Source organism: Salmo salar, chromosome ssa17 (assembly GCF_905237065.1).
Source record: "Salmo salar chromosome ssa17, Ssal_v3.1, whole genome shotgun sequence".
Classification (NCBI taxonomy): Eukaryota; Metazoa; Chordata; class Actinopteri; order Salmoniformes; family Salmonidae; genus Salmo; species Salmo salar.
The window spans coordinates 78,027,975-78,043,512 of record NC_059458.1 but is presented as its reverse complement, the minus strand read 5'-3'; the positions used below and the strand labels follow the sequence as shown (position 1 = coordinate 78,043,512).

The following is a 15,538-nucleotide window of genomic DNA, read 5'->3' as shown; positions in this document are numbered from 1 at the left end:
CCAGGCTGGTCTTTCCTCTGCCAGGCTGGTCGTTCCTCTGCCAGGCTGGTCGTTCCTCTGCCAGGCTGGTCTTTCCTCTGCCAGGCTGGTCTTTCCTCTGCCAGGCTGGTCTTTCCTCTGCCAGGCTGGTCGTTCCTCTGCCAGGCTGGTCTTTCCTCTGCCAGGCTGGTCTTTCCTCTGCCAGGCTGGTCTTTCCTCTGCCAGGCTGGTCGTTCCTCTGCCAGGCTGGTCTTTCCTCTGCCAGGCTGGTCGTTCCTCTGCCAGGCTGGTGGTTCCTCTGCCAGGCTGGTCGTTCCTCTGCCAGGCTGGTCTTTCCTCTGCCAGGCTGGTCTTTCCTCTGCCAGGCTGGTCTTTCCTCTGCCAGGCTGGTCTTTCCTCTGCCAGGCTGGTCTTTCCTCTGCCAGGCTGGTCGTTCCTCTGCCAGGCTGGTCGTTCCTCTGCCAGGCTGGTCGTTCCTCTGCCAGGCTGGTCTTTCCTCTGCCAGGCTGGTCTTTCCTCTGCCAGGCTGGTCTTTCCTCTGCCAGGCTGGTCTTTCCTCTGCCAGGCTGGTCTTTCCTCTGCCAGGCTGGTCGTTCCTCTGCCAGGCTGGTCTTTCCTCTGCCAGGCTGGTCTTTCCTCTGCCAGGCTGGTCTTTCCTCTGCCAGGCTGGTCTTTCCTCTGCCAGGCTGGTCTTTCCTCTGCCAGGCTGGTCGTTCCTCTGCCAGGCTGGTCGTTCCTCTGCCAGGCTGGTCGTTCCTCTGCCAGGCTGGTCTTTCCTCTGCCAGGCTGGTCGTTCCTCTGCCAGGCTGGTCTTTCCTCTGCCAGGCTGGTCGTTCCTCTGCCAGGCTGGTCTTTCCTCTGCCAGGCTGGTCGTTCCTCTGCCAGGCTGGTCTTTCCTCTGCCAGGCTGGTCGTTCCTCTGCCAGGCTGGTCTTTCCTCTGCCAGGCTGGTCGTTCCTCTGCCAGGCTGGTCTTTCCTCTGCCAGGCTGGTCTTTCCTCTGCCAGGCTGGTCTTTCCTCTGCCAGGCTGGTCGTTCCTCTGCCAGGCTGGTCGTTCCTCTGCCAGGCTGGTCTTTCCTCTGCCAGGCTGGTCTTTCCTCTGCCAGGCTGGTCGTTCCTCTGTCAGCCTCTGGGTTAGGCTTTCCTCTGCCAGGCTGGTCTTTCCTCTGCCAGGCTGGTCGTTCCTCTGCCAGGCTGGTCTTTCCTCTGCCAGGCTGGTCTTTCCTCTGCCAGGCTGGTCGTTCCTCTGCCAGGCTGGTCTTTCCTCTGCCAGGCTGGTCTTTCCTCTGCCAGGCTGGTCTTTCCTCTGCCAGGCTGGTCTTTCCTCTGCCAGGCTGGTCTTTCCTCTGCCAGGCTGGTCTTTCCTCTGCCAGGCTGGTCTTTCCTCTGCCAGGCTGGTCGTTCCTCTGCCAGGCTGGTCGTTCCTCTGCCAGGCTGGTCGTTCCTCTGCCAGGCTGGTCTTTCCTCTGCCAGGCTGGTCGTTCCTCTGCCAGGCTGGTCGTTCCTCTGCCAGGCTGGTCTTTCCTCTGCCGGGCTGGTCTTTCCTCTGCCAGGCTGGTCGTTCCTCTGCCAGGCTGGTCTTTCCTCTGCCAGGCTGGTCGTTCCTCTGCCAGGCTGGTCTTTCCTCTGCCAGGCTGGTCTTTCCTCTGCCAGGCTGGTCTTTCCTCTGCCAGGCTGGTCGTTCCTCTGCCAGGCTGGTCGTTCCTCTGTCAGCCTCTGGGTTAGGCTTTCCTCTGCCAGGCTGGTCTTTCCTCTGCCAGGCTGGTCGTTCCTCTGCCAGGCTGGTCGTTCCTCTGCCAGGCTGGTCGTTCCTCTGCCAGGCTGGTCGTTCCTCTGCCAGGCTGGTCGTTCCTCTGCCAGGCTGGTCGTTCCTCTGTCAGCCTCTGGGTTAGGCTTTCCTCTGCCAGGCTGGTCTTTCCTCTGCCAGGCTGGTCGTTCCTCTGCCAGGCTGGTCTTTCCTCTGCCAGGCTGGTCGTTCCTCTGTCAGGCTGGTCGTTCCTCTGCCAGGCTGGTCTTTCCTCTGCCAGGCTGGTCGTTCCTCTGCCAGGCTGGTCGTTCCTCTGTCAGCCTCTGGGTTAGGCTTTCCTCTGCCAGGCTGGTCGTTCCTCTGCCAGGCTGGTCGTTCCTCTGCCGGGCTGGTCTTTCCTCTGCCAGGCTGGTCTTTCCTCTGCCAGGCTGGTCTTTCCTCTGCCAGGCTGGTCTTTCCTCTGCCAGGCTGGTCTTTCCTCTGCCAGGCTGGTCTTTCCTCTGCCAGGCTGGTCGTTCCTCTGCCAGGCTGGTCGTTCCTCTGCCAGGCTGGTCGTTCCTCTGCCAGGCTGGTCGTTCCTCTGTCAGCCTCTGGGTTAGGCTTTCCTCTCTCTGGCCATCTTTCTCTTGCTCTATTCCATTATCTTTTACTCTCTCTGTCTTTCTCTCTATTTCTCTCTCTCTCTCTACATGTCACTAGTAAGAAGCTCTGGTTCGCTCTATGAATGAATCTGGGTAAAGAATCCCAGGCTTCTGACGAGGGAGGGGCTGAAAAGCAATTATCTCATTTCAATGAGATCCTTTTTCTTCCTCCTGTCTTCTCTCTCTCCCTTTCTTTACACCACTCTCTCTCTGTCCCTTTCTTTACACCACTCTCTCTGTCCCTTTCTTTACACCACTCTCTCTCTCCCTTTCTTTACACCACTCTCTCTCTCCCTTTCTTTACACCACTCTCTCTGTCCCTTTCTTTACACCACTCTCTCTCTCCCTTTCTTTACACCACTCTCTCTCTCCCTTTCTTTACACCACTCTCTCTGTCCCTTTCTTTACACCACTCTCTCTCTCCCTTTCTTTACACCACTCTCTCTCTCCCTTTCTTTACACCACTCTCTCTCTCCCTTTCTTTACACCACTCTCTCTCTCCCTTTCTTTACACCACTCTCTCTGTCCCTTTCTTTACACCACTCTCTCTCTCCCTTTCTTTACACCACTCTCTCTCTCCCTTTCTTTACACCACTCTCTCTCTCCCTTTCTTTACACCACTCTCTCTCTCCCTTTCTTTACACCACTCTCTCTCTCCCTTTCTTTACACCACTCTCTCCTTCTCCAAAGATCTTCTGTGTAAATGCCTCCAGTGCCCTAGAATAGGTCTCACACTCACTCCCCTTATGTCCCAAACGGCACCCTATAGAGTGCACTATACAGAGAGAGAGAGAGAGAGAGAGAGAGAGAGAGAGAGAGAGAGAGAGAGAGAGAGAGAGAGAGAGAGAGAGAGAGAGAGAGAGAGAGAGAGAGAGAGAGAGAGAGAGAGAGAGAGAGAGAGAGAGAGAGAGAGAGAGAGAGAGAGAGAGAGAGAGAGAGAGAGAGAGAGAGAGAGAGAGAGATGTTGACAAAGTGTGTTTGTTTGCGTGTCTGGAGGGAAGAGTGGATTTAATCTGATCACTGATGTGAATTGGAGGAAGAGTGGAAGTGTGTTTAGGACTATGTGTTCAGCACACATGCACGTGAGTCTGTTGAAGCTGACTGGCTGGCTGGCTGGCTGGCATCCAGAGGACCTGCCAGCAGAGCAGTGGCTAGGTGGCTGGGCTGTGTGCCTGCTTGTCTCTGACCAGACTGCTGCTACTCTGTCTGACTGGGACCAGGGGGTTGGTTCAGACCAGAGTGCTGCTACTCTGTCTGACTGGGACCAGGGGGTTGGTTCTGATGACTGGGACCAGGGTGTTGGTTCTGATCAGAGTGCTGCTACTCTGTCTGACTGGGACCAGGGTGTTGGTTCTGATCAGAGTTCTGCTACTCTGTCTGACTGGGACCAGGGGGTTGGTTCTGATCAGAGTTCTGCTACTCTGTCTGACTGGGACCAGGGGGTTGGTTCTGATCAGAGTTCTGCTACTCTGTCTGACTGGGACCAGGGTGTTGGTTCTGATGACTGGGACCAGGGTGTTGGTTCTGATCAGAGTGCTGCTACTCTGTCTGACTGGGACCAGGGGGTTGGTTCTGATGACTGGGACCAGGGTGTTGGTTCTGACCAGAGTTCTGCTACTCTGTCTGACTGGGACCAGGGTGTTGGTTCTGATCAGAGTTCTGCTACTCTGTCTGACTGGGACCAGGGGGTTGGTTCTGATCAGAGTTCTGCTACTCTGTCTGACTGGGACCAGGGTGTTGGTTCTGATGACTGGGACCAGGGTGTTGGTTCTGATCAGAGTGCTGCTACTCTGTCTGACTGGGACCAGGGGGTTGGTTCTGATCAGAGTGCTGCTACTCTGTCTGACTGGGACCAGGGGGTTGGTTCAGACCAGAGTGCTGCTACTCTGTCTGACTGGGACCAGGGGGTTGGTTCTGATGACTGGGACCAGGGGGTTGGTTCTGACCAGAGTTCTGCTACTCTGTCTGACTGGGACCAGGGGGTTGGTTCTGATGACTGGGACCAGGGGGTTGGTTCTGACCAGAGTGCTGCTACTCTGGGGGTTGGTTTGTCTCTCCTGTTGTGGCCCAGTAACAAGCTGCTGAACGACCTGCTCTCAAGTGGGATTGGACGGCTGGAACAGAGGAGGGTGACATCATGTGTTTTATAGAGAGAAAAACTGCTGGGGTCCCTTGTTAAGGACTGCCAGGTCACTCTCCCCTCTATAGTATACATGGTAGTTCTATGTTAATAGTTCTATGTTAATATGTCTACCAGGTCACTCTCCCCTCTATAGTATACATGGTAGTTCTATGTTAATAGTTCTATGTTAATATGTCTCCCTCTGAGTTCTCTTCTCCCATTGTGACTCTCACTGTACCTTCAATGCACTGACTGACTGACTGGAGAGGAGAGGAGAGGAGAGGAGAGGAGAGGAGAGGAGGGGAGGGGAGAGGAGAGGAGAGGAGAGGAGAGGAGAGGAGAGGAGAGGAGAGGAGAGGAGAGGAGAGGAGAGGAGAGGAGAGGAGACACTGTTCTGCTCTGTCTCCGAGGGAGAGGTGGAAAGGAGCTGTAGAGAGAGTCATGATGTCATCAGCAGTGATCAGACTGATAGCCAATGGTATCACTTTGCAGACTTCGATGGCTCTGAGTCCGACTAGACAGAACTGGGTCTATCTGCTAGATCTAGACAGAACTGGGTCTATCTACTAGATCTAGACAGAACTGGGTCTATCTGCTAGATCTAGACAGAACTGGGTCTATCTGCTAGATCTAGACAGAACTGGGTCTATCTGCTAGATCTAGACAGAACTGGGTCTATCTGCTAGATCTAGACAGAACTGGGTCTATCTGCTAGATCTAGACAGAACTGGGTCTATCTGCTAGATCTAGACAGAACTGGGTCTATCTGCTAGATCTAGACAGAACTGGGTCTATCTGCTAGATCTAGACAGAACTGGGTCTATCTGCTAGATCTAGACAGAACTGGGTCTATCTGCTAGATCTAGACAGAACTGGGTCTATCTGCTAGATCTAGACAGAACTGGGTCTATCTGCTAGATCTAGACAGAACTGGGTCTATCTGCTAGATCTAGACAGAACTGGGTCTATCTGCTAGATCTAGACAGAACTGGGTCTATCTGCTAGATCTAGACAGAACTGGGTCTATCTACTAGATCTAGACAGAACTGAGTCTATCTACTAGATCTAGACAGAAGTGGGTCTATCTACTAGATCTAGACAGTTAGTCAGAGGCTGCATCCCAAATATGATGTAATGTTCATCATCTCTACCTGTTCACCTATCATCTCTGTCCAACTCACATCCTCTCATCTCTACCTGTTCACCTATCATCTCTGTCCTGACTCACATCCTCTCATCTCTACCTGTTCACCTATCATCTCTGTCCTAACTCACATCCTCTCATCTCTACCTGTTCACCTATCATCTCTGTCCTGACCCATCTATCATCTCTACCTGTTCACCTATCATCTCTGTCCTGACTCACATCCTCTCATCTCTACCTGTTCACCTATCATCTCTGTCCTGACTCACGTCCTCTCATCTCTACCTGTTCACCTATCATCTCTGTCCTGACTCACATCCTCTCATCTCTACCTGTTCACCTATCATCTCTGTCCTGACTCACATCCTCTCATCTCTACCTGTTCACCTATCATCTCTGTCCTGACTCACATCCTCTCATCTCTACCTGTTCACCTATCATCTCTGTCCTGACTCACATCCTCTCATCTCTACCTGTTCACCTATCATCTCTGTCCTGACTCACATCCTCTCATCTCTACCTGTTCACCTATCATCTCTGTCCTGACCCACGTTCTCTCATCTCTACCTGTTCACCTATCATCTCTGTCCTAACTCACATCCTCTCATCTCTACCTGTTCACCTATCATCTCTGTCCTGACCCACGTTCTCTCATCTCTACCTGTTCACCTATCATCTCTGTCCTAACTCACATCCTCTCATCTCTACCTGTTCACCTGTCATCTCTGTCCTAACTCACATCCTCTCATCTCTACCTGTTCACCTATCATCTCTGTCCTGACTCACATCCTCTCATCTCTACCTGTTCACCTATCATCTCTGTCCTGACTCACATCCTCTCATCTCTACCTGTTCACCTATCATCTCTGTCCTGACTCACATCCTCTCATCTCTACCTGTTCACCTGTCATCTCTGTCCTGACTCACATCCTCTCATCTCTACCTGTTCACCTGTCATCTCTGTCCTGACCCATCTATCATCTATCATCTCTGTCCTGACTCACGTCCTCTCATCTCTACCTGTTCACCTATCATCTCTGTCCTTACTCACATCCTCTCATCTCTACCTGTTCACCTGTCATCTCTGTCCAACTCACATCCTCTCATCTCTACCTGTTCACCTGTCATCTCTGTCCTGACCCATCTATCATCTATCATCTCTGTCCTGACTCACGTCCTCTCATCTCTACCTGTTCACCTGTCATCTCTGTCCTAACTCACATCCTCTCATCTCTACCTGTTCACCTGTCATCTCTGTCCAACTCACATCCTCTCATCTCTACCTGTTCACCTATCATCTCTGTCCAACTCACATCCTCTCATCTCTACCTGTTCACCTGTCATCTCTGTCCTGACTCACGTCCTCTCATCTCTACCTGTTCACCTATCATCTCTGTCCTAACTCACATCCTCTCATCTCTACCTGTTCACCTATCATCTCTGTCCTGACTCACGTCCTCTCATCTCTACCTGTTCACCTGTCATCTCTGTCCTAACTCACATCCTCTCATCTCTACCTGTTCACCTATCATCTCTGTCCTGACTCACATCCTCTCATCTCTACCTGTTCACCTATCATCTCTGTCCTGACTCACATCCTCTCATCTCTACCTGTTCACCTATCATCTCTGTCCTGACTCACATCCTCTCATCTCTACCTGTTCACCTGTCATCTCTGTCCTGACCCATCTATCATCTATCATCTCTGTCCTGACTCACGTCCTCTCATCTCTACCTGTTCACCTATCATCTCTGTCCTAACTCACATCCTCTCATCTCTACCTGTTCACCTATCATCTCTGTCCTGACCCATCTATCATCTCTACCTGTTCACCTATCATCTCTGTCCTAACTCACATCCTCTCATCTCTACCTGTTCACCTGTCATCTCTGTCCTGACTCACATCCTCTCATCTCTACCTGTTCACCTGTCATCTCTGTCCTAACTCACATCCTCTCATCTCTACCTGTTCACCTATCATCTCTGTCCTGACTCACATCCTCTCATCTCTACCTGTTCACCTGTCATCTCTGTCCTGACCCATCTATCATCTATCATCTCTGTCCTGACTCACGTCCTCTCATCTCTACCTGTTCACCTATCATCTCTGTCCTGACTCACATCCTCTCATCTCTACCTGTTCACCTATCATCTCTGTCCAACTCACATCCTCTCATCTCTACCTGTTCACCTATCATCTCTGTCCTGACTCACATCCTCTCATCTCTACCTGTTCACCTGTCATCTCTGTCCTGACCCACGTTCTCTCATCTCTACCTGTTCACCTGTCATCTCTGTCCTGACTCACATCCTCTCATCTCTACCTGTTCACCTGTCATCTCTGTCCTGACCCACGTTCTCTCATCTCTACCTGTTCACCTGTCATCTCTGTCCTAACTCACATCCTCTCATCTCTACCTGTTCACCTATCATCTCTGTCCTGACTCACATCCTCTCATCTCTACCTGTTCACCTATCATCTCTGTCCTGATCCACGTTCTCTCATCTCTACCTGTTCACCTGTCATCTCTGTCCTGACCCACGTTCTCTCATCTCTACCTGTTCACCTGTCATCTCTGTCCTGACCCACATCCTCTCATCTCTGTCCTGACCCATCTATCATCTCTGTCCTCACCCACATCCTCTCATCTCTACCTGTTCACCTGTCATCTCTGTCCTGACCCACGTCCTCTCATCTCGACCTGTTCACCTATCATCTCTGTCCTGACTCACATCCTCTCATCTCTACCTGTTCACCTATAATCTCTGTCCTGACCCACGTCCTCTCATCTCTACCTGTTCACCTGTCATCTCTGTCCTGACCCATGTCCTCTCATCTCTACCTGTTCACCTATCATCTCTGTCCAACTGACGTCCATTAATCCCAGTTAGCTCAGTGTCTTCTTCAGTCTCCTGACATCCATTAATCCCAGTTAGCTCAGTGTTTTCTTCAGTCTCCTGACGTCCATTAATCCCAGTTAGCTCAGTGTCTTCTTCAGTCTCCTGACGTCCGTTAATCCCAGTTAGCTCAGTGTGTTCTTCAGTCTCCTGACGTCCGTTAATCCTGTTGTTAAATGGCTTCATGTTTTACATGCTTTTCTTCCTGTCCTAGTCTGAGGATAACAGGTCTTCTGTATGACTCAGTGTCTGCTCCCAAATGACACCCTATTCTCTATATATTGCGCCTCTTGGCTCTGGTCAAAAGTAGTGCTCTATATAGGGAATAGGGTGCCGTTTGGGACACATCAGTGTGTATTTCAGTATATTAAAGACAAGCATGAGCCACCTGTTTAGATTCATTTACTAAAGCTGTGTGGGCGTCTAGAATGGGAATCTGCCTCACAGCCTGCAACCTTCTACAATCTCATCTCTCTCTCTCTCTCTCTCTCTCTCTCTCTCTCTCTCTCTCTCTCTCTCTCCATCGTTCTCTTCCTCTCTTTTGTCTCTACAGACTGTACAGTTTGTTCAGGGGATTTTCGTGGAGAAATATGACCCGACAATAGAAGACTCATACAGAAAGGTAAGTCAAGTATTGCTATCTTCCCTTGACATCATCATTTAGTGGCCCCCTGGCCCTGTGACATCATCATTTAGTGGCCCCCCTGGCCCTGTGACATCATCATTTAGTGGCCCCCTGGCCCTGTGACATCATCATTTAGTGGCCCCCTGGCCCTGTGACATCATCATTTAGTGGCCCCCTGGCCCTGTGACATCATCATTTAGTGGCCCCCTGGCCTTGTGACATCATCATTTAGTGGCCCCCTGGCCTTGTGACATCATCATTTAGTGGCCCCCCTGGCCCTGTGACATCATCATTTAGTGGCCCCCTGGCCCTGTGACATCAACATTTAGTGGCCCCCTGGCCTTGTGACATCATCATTTAGTGGCCCCCTGGCCCTGTGACATCATCATTGGTGGCCCCCTGTCCCTGTGACATCATCATTTAGTGCCCCCCTGGCCCTGTGACATCATCATTAGTGCCCCCTGGCCCTGTGACATCATCATTAGTGGCCCCCTGGCCCTGTGACATCATCATTAGTGCCCCCTGGCCCTGTGACATCATCATTAGTGCCCCCCTGGCCCTGTGCACTATGTAGGTAATACGGGAACATTAGACGTAAACACGTTCAACTCTGCTGCTGTCTGTGTCGTCTCCATGGTTACAGAGTACTGGGTGTTTGGTAGGCTATTCAGTGAGCTGAAACACAATGTAGCAGATTGGAATATAATGGAGATACCGTAAAACTTCAATTAAACCCCCATTCTTAAATAGCTGCCTGTCCCTTTAATAGCCAGGCAACAGCATACATTTCAGCAAAGACAGGACTGTTACAGAGGTACTGAGACGGGACTGTTACGGAGGTACTGAGACAGACGGGACTGTTACGGAGGTACTGAGACGGGACTGTTACGGAGGCGCTGAGACGGACGGGACTGTTACAGAGGCACTGAGACGGGACTGTTACGGAGGCACTGAGACGGACGGGACTGTTACGGAGGTACTGAGACAGACGGGACTGTTACGGAGGCGCTGAGACGGGACTGTTACGGAGGCGCTGAGACGGGACTGTTACGGAGGCGCTGAGACGGGACTGTTACGGAGGCGCTGAGACAGACGGGACTGTTACGGAGGCGCTGAGACAGGCGGGACTGTTACGGAGGCGCTGAGACAGACGGGACTGTTACGGAGGCGCTGAGACGGGACTGTTACGGAGGCGCTGAGACGGGACTGTTACGGGACTGTTACGGAGGTACTGAGACGGGACTGTTACGGAGGTACTGAGACGGACGGGACTGTTACGGAGGCGCTGAGACGGGACTGTTACGGAGGCGCTGAGACGGGACTGTTACGGAGGCACTGAGACAGGCGGGACTGTTACGGAGGCGCTGAGACAGGCGGGACTGTTACGGAGGCGGTGAGACAGACGGGACTGTTACGGAGGCGGTGAGACAGACGGGACTGTTACGGAGGCGCTGAGACAGACGGGACTGTTACGGAGGCGGTGAGACAGACGGGACTGTTACGGAGGTACTGAGACGGGACTGTTACGGAGGTACTGAGACGGACGGGACTGTTACGGAGGCGCTGAGACGGGACTGTTACGGAGGCGCTGAGACAGACGGGACTGTTACAGAGGCGCTGAGACGGACTGTTACGGAGGCGCTGAGACGGGACTGTTACGGAGGCGCTGAGACGTTCTTACTACAGAAAGGAGAGGAGGGTAGCAGCTGAAACATAGACAGGAAGTGGAAATCCCGTCTGTTTGACCAGGATCATCATTACAGTGCAGCTGTTTCCTTTAGAGGTTAATGCTGTTGACAGACAGTGACATCAGCAGTAATCAGAGTGACTGACTAGTAAAGTAATTCCCCCCTGTGTCAGTACAGAGGTCAAGGTGGTCTTAGCCTGGTCCCAGATCTGTTTTTGTCGACTCCCTATGTTCATTGAGACTGTAAGAGTTGGCAAGACGGATTACAAACAGATCTGGGACCAGGCTGTAGATGGTCCAGTTCTAGAGCCTTCTCAGTCAGATCTGTAGTGAGTCCCCACTGTCCAGTGGCTGAACCAACGGCCTCACCGCAGGCTTCCCCTCTCGTTGGTCATAAATGGAACGACCCCCCCCTCTCCCCATTAGGAGCCTGGTGGAAGTAATGGACTGAACCAAGGTGTGGGCCCAGCGGGGGTGGAGGAGGGTAATTACAGTGGAGTACCACAGGCCTGGAAGTCACTGAGAGAGATTTTGGGTCAAGGTGGAGGGATGGAGGGAGGGGGGATAAGAGAATGTAATTGTTTCAGATGTACTTCTAATAATGCCTTTTTCTCTCTCTCTGTCTCTCTCTCTCTCTGTCTCTCTCTCTCTGTCTCTCTTGGTCTCTCTCTCTCTGTCTCTGTCTTTCTCTCTGTCTCTCTCGGTCTCTCTCTGTCTCTGTCTTTCTCTCTGTATCTGTCTCTCTCTCTCTCTCTCTCTCTCTCTGTCTTTCTCTCTGTATCTGTCTCTCTCTCTCTCTGTCTCTATCTTTCTCTCTGTCTGTCTCTCTGTCTCTCTCTCTGCCTCTCTCTCTCTGCCTCTCTCTCTGTCTCTCTCTCTCTCTCTCTCTCTCTCTCTCTCTCTGTCTCTCTCTCTGCCTCTCTCTGCCTCTCTCTCTGCCTCTCTCTCTGTCTCTCTCTCTCTCTCTCTCTCTCTCTCTCTCTCTCTCTCTCTCTCTCTCTGTCTCTCTCTCTGTCTGTCTCTCTCTGTCTCTCTCTCTGCAGCAAGTGGAGGTGGACGGGCAGCAGTGTATGCTGGAGATTCTGGACACTGCAGGGACGGTAAGAGACCTACAGGAGGGTTGGAGGAGGAGGGGGTGAAGGGGTTATGGTAGACTTACAGGAGGAGTTATGGTAGACTTACAGGAGGAGGAAGGGTTATGATAGACTTACAGGAGGAGGAGGAGTTATGGTAGACTTACAGGAGGAGGAGGGGTTATGGTAGACTTACAGGAGGAGGAGGAGTTATGGTAGACTTACAGGAGGAGGAGGAGTTATGGTAGACTTACAGGAGGAGGAGGAGTTATGGTAGACTTACAGGAGGAGGAGGGGTTATGGTAGACTTACAGGAGGAGGAGGAGTTATGGTAGACTTACAGGAGGAGGAAGGGTTATGGTAGACTTACAGGAGGAGGAGGGGTTATGGTAGACTTACAGGAGGAGGAGGGGTTATGGTAGACTTACAGGAGGGGTTATGGTAGACTTACAGGAGGGGTTATGGTAGACTTACAGGAGGAGGAGGAGTTATGGTAGACTTACAGGAGGGGTTATGGTAGACTTACAGGAGGGGTTATGGTAGACTTACAGGAGGAGTTATGGTAGACTTACAGGAGGAGGAGGAGTTATGGTAGACTTACAGGAGGGGTTATGGTAGACTTACAGGAGGGGTTATGGTAGACTTACAGGAGGAGTTATGGTAGACTTACAGGAGGAGTTATGGTAGACTTACAGGAGGAGGAGGGGTTATGGTAGACTTACAGGAGGAGGAGGGGTTATGGTAGACTTACAGGAGGGGTTATGGTAGACTTACAGGAGGAGGAGGGGTTATGGTAGACATACAGGAGGAGGATGGGAGGGGTTATGGTAGACATACGAGATGGGGGTTTACTGAGAAATGCTTACTTCAGATTCATACAGTTCCACTGGGAACCATATTTACCATGACACAAGGAAGAGGAAAGGGATAAGGATGCTCTCGCTGCTTCCTCAAATCCCCTTCCTCTTCCGCTAGCTGAGGAGAGATGGATGGAGGAGACAGAGAGAGACAGACAGCGAGAGAGAGACAGCCCCCTGTGCTTCTCTGTGGTGGTGACAGGTGGCCAATGGTTTCCTTGGTCTCTCTGCACCCGATTGGCTCCAACCACACAGAGTTAGAGCCAAGATGGACGACAGTTTCTCAGTCCCCGTGACTGTTTACAACAGAGGCTTGGCAATGATAGAGAACGCCTCTCACACAACATAATCCAATCTAAACAAACAGATTCGCTTATCACGACTCCTTTTAAATATACCCTCAAAAAAAAAGATGTTAACTTATTTCAACCAAAATGACAAATCTGTGAAATGCATTTGTAAATTCAAGCTCAGAATCAGAACGTGTCATTCCAGTTGAATCTGGAGGAAAGGGTCAGTGCCAAAATCATGTTCCTGTGAATATGAAAGAAAGATACCGATAGAATCTCAGCTGGTGTTTCCCCCAATGAGTGGAACACTGTTGCTATGGCACCCTAATCCCTACATAGTGCACTACTTCTGACCAGGGCCCATATGGCTCTCTATCAAAAGTAGTGCACTATATAGGGAATAAGGTGCCGTTTGGGACTCAGGTCATGTGACCTTTTTAAAATGTGTTTCCTCTGTTTGGAAACAGATGCGTTTGACTCTCACGCTATTAACCACCGTTTTAACAGTACTGACAACAGATATCACTTGTGAATTGCAAAGACGACTGTGTGAGTCACCTGACCTCTGGTTTTGTTAAACGGCTTTGCGTTACTTTTGCACTCAGAGAATGGCAAGCACACACCACCTTTAGTCTGCAGTTCAAATAACACACACACACACACACCTCCACCATCACACCCCCCTCCACCATCACACCCCCACCATCACACCTCCACCATCACACCCCCCTCCACCATCACACCTCCACCATCACACCCCCTCCACCATCACACCCCCACCATCACACCTCCACCATCACACCCCCTCCACCATCACACCCCCACCATCACACCTCCACCATCACACCCACCTCCACCATCACACCCCCCTCCACCATCACACCTCCACCATCACACCCACCTCCACCATCACACCCACCTCCACCATCACACCCACCTCCACCATCACACCCACCTCCACCATCACACCCACCTCCACCATCACACCCCCACCATCACACCCACCTCCACCATCACACCCCCTCCACCATCACACCCCCACCATCACACCCCCACCATCACACCCCCACCATCACACCCACCTCCACCATCACACCCACCTCCACCATCACACCCCCACCATCACACCCACCTCCACCATCACACCCCCTCCACCATCACACCTCCACCATCACACCTCCATCACACCCCCACCATCACACCCCCACCATCACACCTCCACCATCACACCCCCACCATCACACCCACCTCCACCATCACACCCCCCTCCACCATCACACCCCCCTCCACCATCACACCTCCACCATCACACCTCCACCATCACACCCCCACCATCACACCCCCACCATCACACCTCCACCATCACACCCCCACCATCACACCCACCTCCACCATCACACCCCCCTCCACCATCACACCCCCACCATCACACCCCCCACCATCACACCTCCACCATCACACCTCCACCATCACACCCCCCACTCCTATCGCCCCGCCACGGTCGTCTCTAACAACACCTAATGGCCTTTGAGGTTCTGCCGTGTAAACAGTCACCTTAACGACGACGGTGGCTACCCCTCATTATGGTGACGCAGTGCGATGCAGCGGTGGTGTAAACAGTCACCTTAGCCTCCTCCTCCTCCACCACACTGTCTTCAGTATCTCTACTGTGATCAGCCTCCTCCTCCACCACACTGTCTTCAGTATCTCTACTGTGATCAGCCTCCTCCTCCTCCACCACACTGTCTTCAGTATCTCTACTGTGATCAGCCTCCTCCTCCACCACCACACTGTCTTCAGTATCTCTACTGTGATCAGCCTCCTCCTCCACCACACTGTCTTCAGTATCTCTACTGTGATCAGCCTCCTCCTCCTCCACCACACTGTCTTCAGTATCTCTACTGTGATCAGCCTCCTCCTCCTCCACCACACTGTCTTCAGTATCTCTACTGTGATCAGCCTCCTCCTCCTCCACCACACTGTCTTCAGTATCTCTACTGTGATCAGCCTCCTCCTCCTCCACCACACTGTCTTCAGTATCTCTACTGTGATCAGCCTCCTCCTCCTCCACCACACTGTCTTCAGTATCTCTACTGTGATCAGCCTCCTCCTCCTCCACCACACTGTCTTCAGTATCTCTACTGTGATCAGCCTCCTCCTCCACCACACTGTCTTCAGTATCTCTACTGTGATCAGCCTCCTCCTCCACCACACTGTCTTCAGTATCTCTACTGTGATCAGCCTCCTCCTTCTCCACCACACTGTCTTCAGTATCTCTACTGTGATCAGCCTCCTCCTCCTCCACACTGTCTTCAGTATCTCTACTGTGATCAGCCTCCTCCACCACACTGTCTTCAGTATCTCTACTGTGATCAGCCTCCTCCTCCTCCACACTGTCTTCAGTATCTCTACTGTGATCAGCCTCCTCCTCCTCCACACTGTCTTCAGTATCTCTACTGTGCTCTAACATCTTGT

The 15,538-nt window shown here is 52.0% G+C and overlaps 1 protein-coding gene across 1 annotated transcript in view; it reads left to right on the top strand.

The window, feature by feature from the left end:
• LOC106593497 (ras-related protein Rap-1b) overlaps nt 1-15,538 on the top strand; it is a 125,043-nt gene that overhangs the window by 85,303 nt on the left and 24,202 nt on the right. The window contains exons 3-4 of the mRNA XM_045700194.1: nt 9,085-9,153; nt 11,887-11,943. Coding sequence (XP_045556150.1) covers nt 9,085-9,153; nt 11,887-11,943 — 126 coding nt within the window. The remainder of the gene's footprint in view (nt 1-9,084; nt 9,154-11,886; nt 11,944-15,538) is intronic.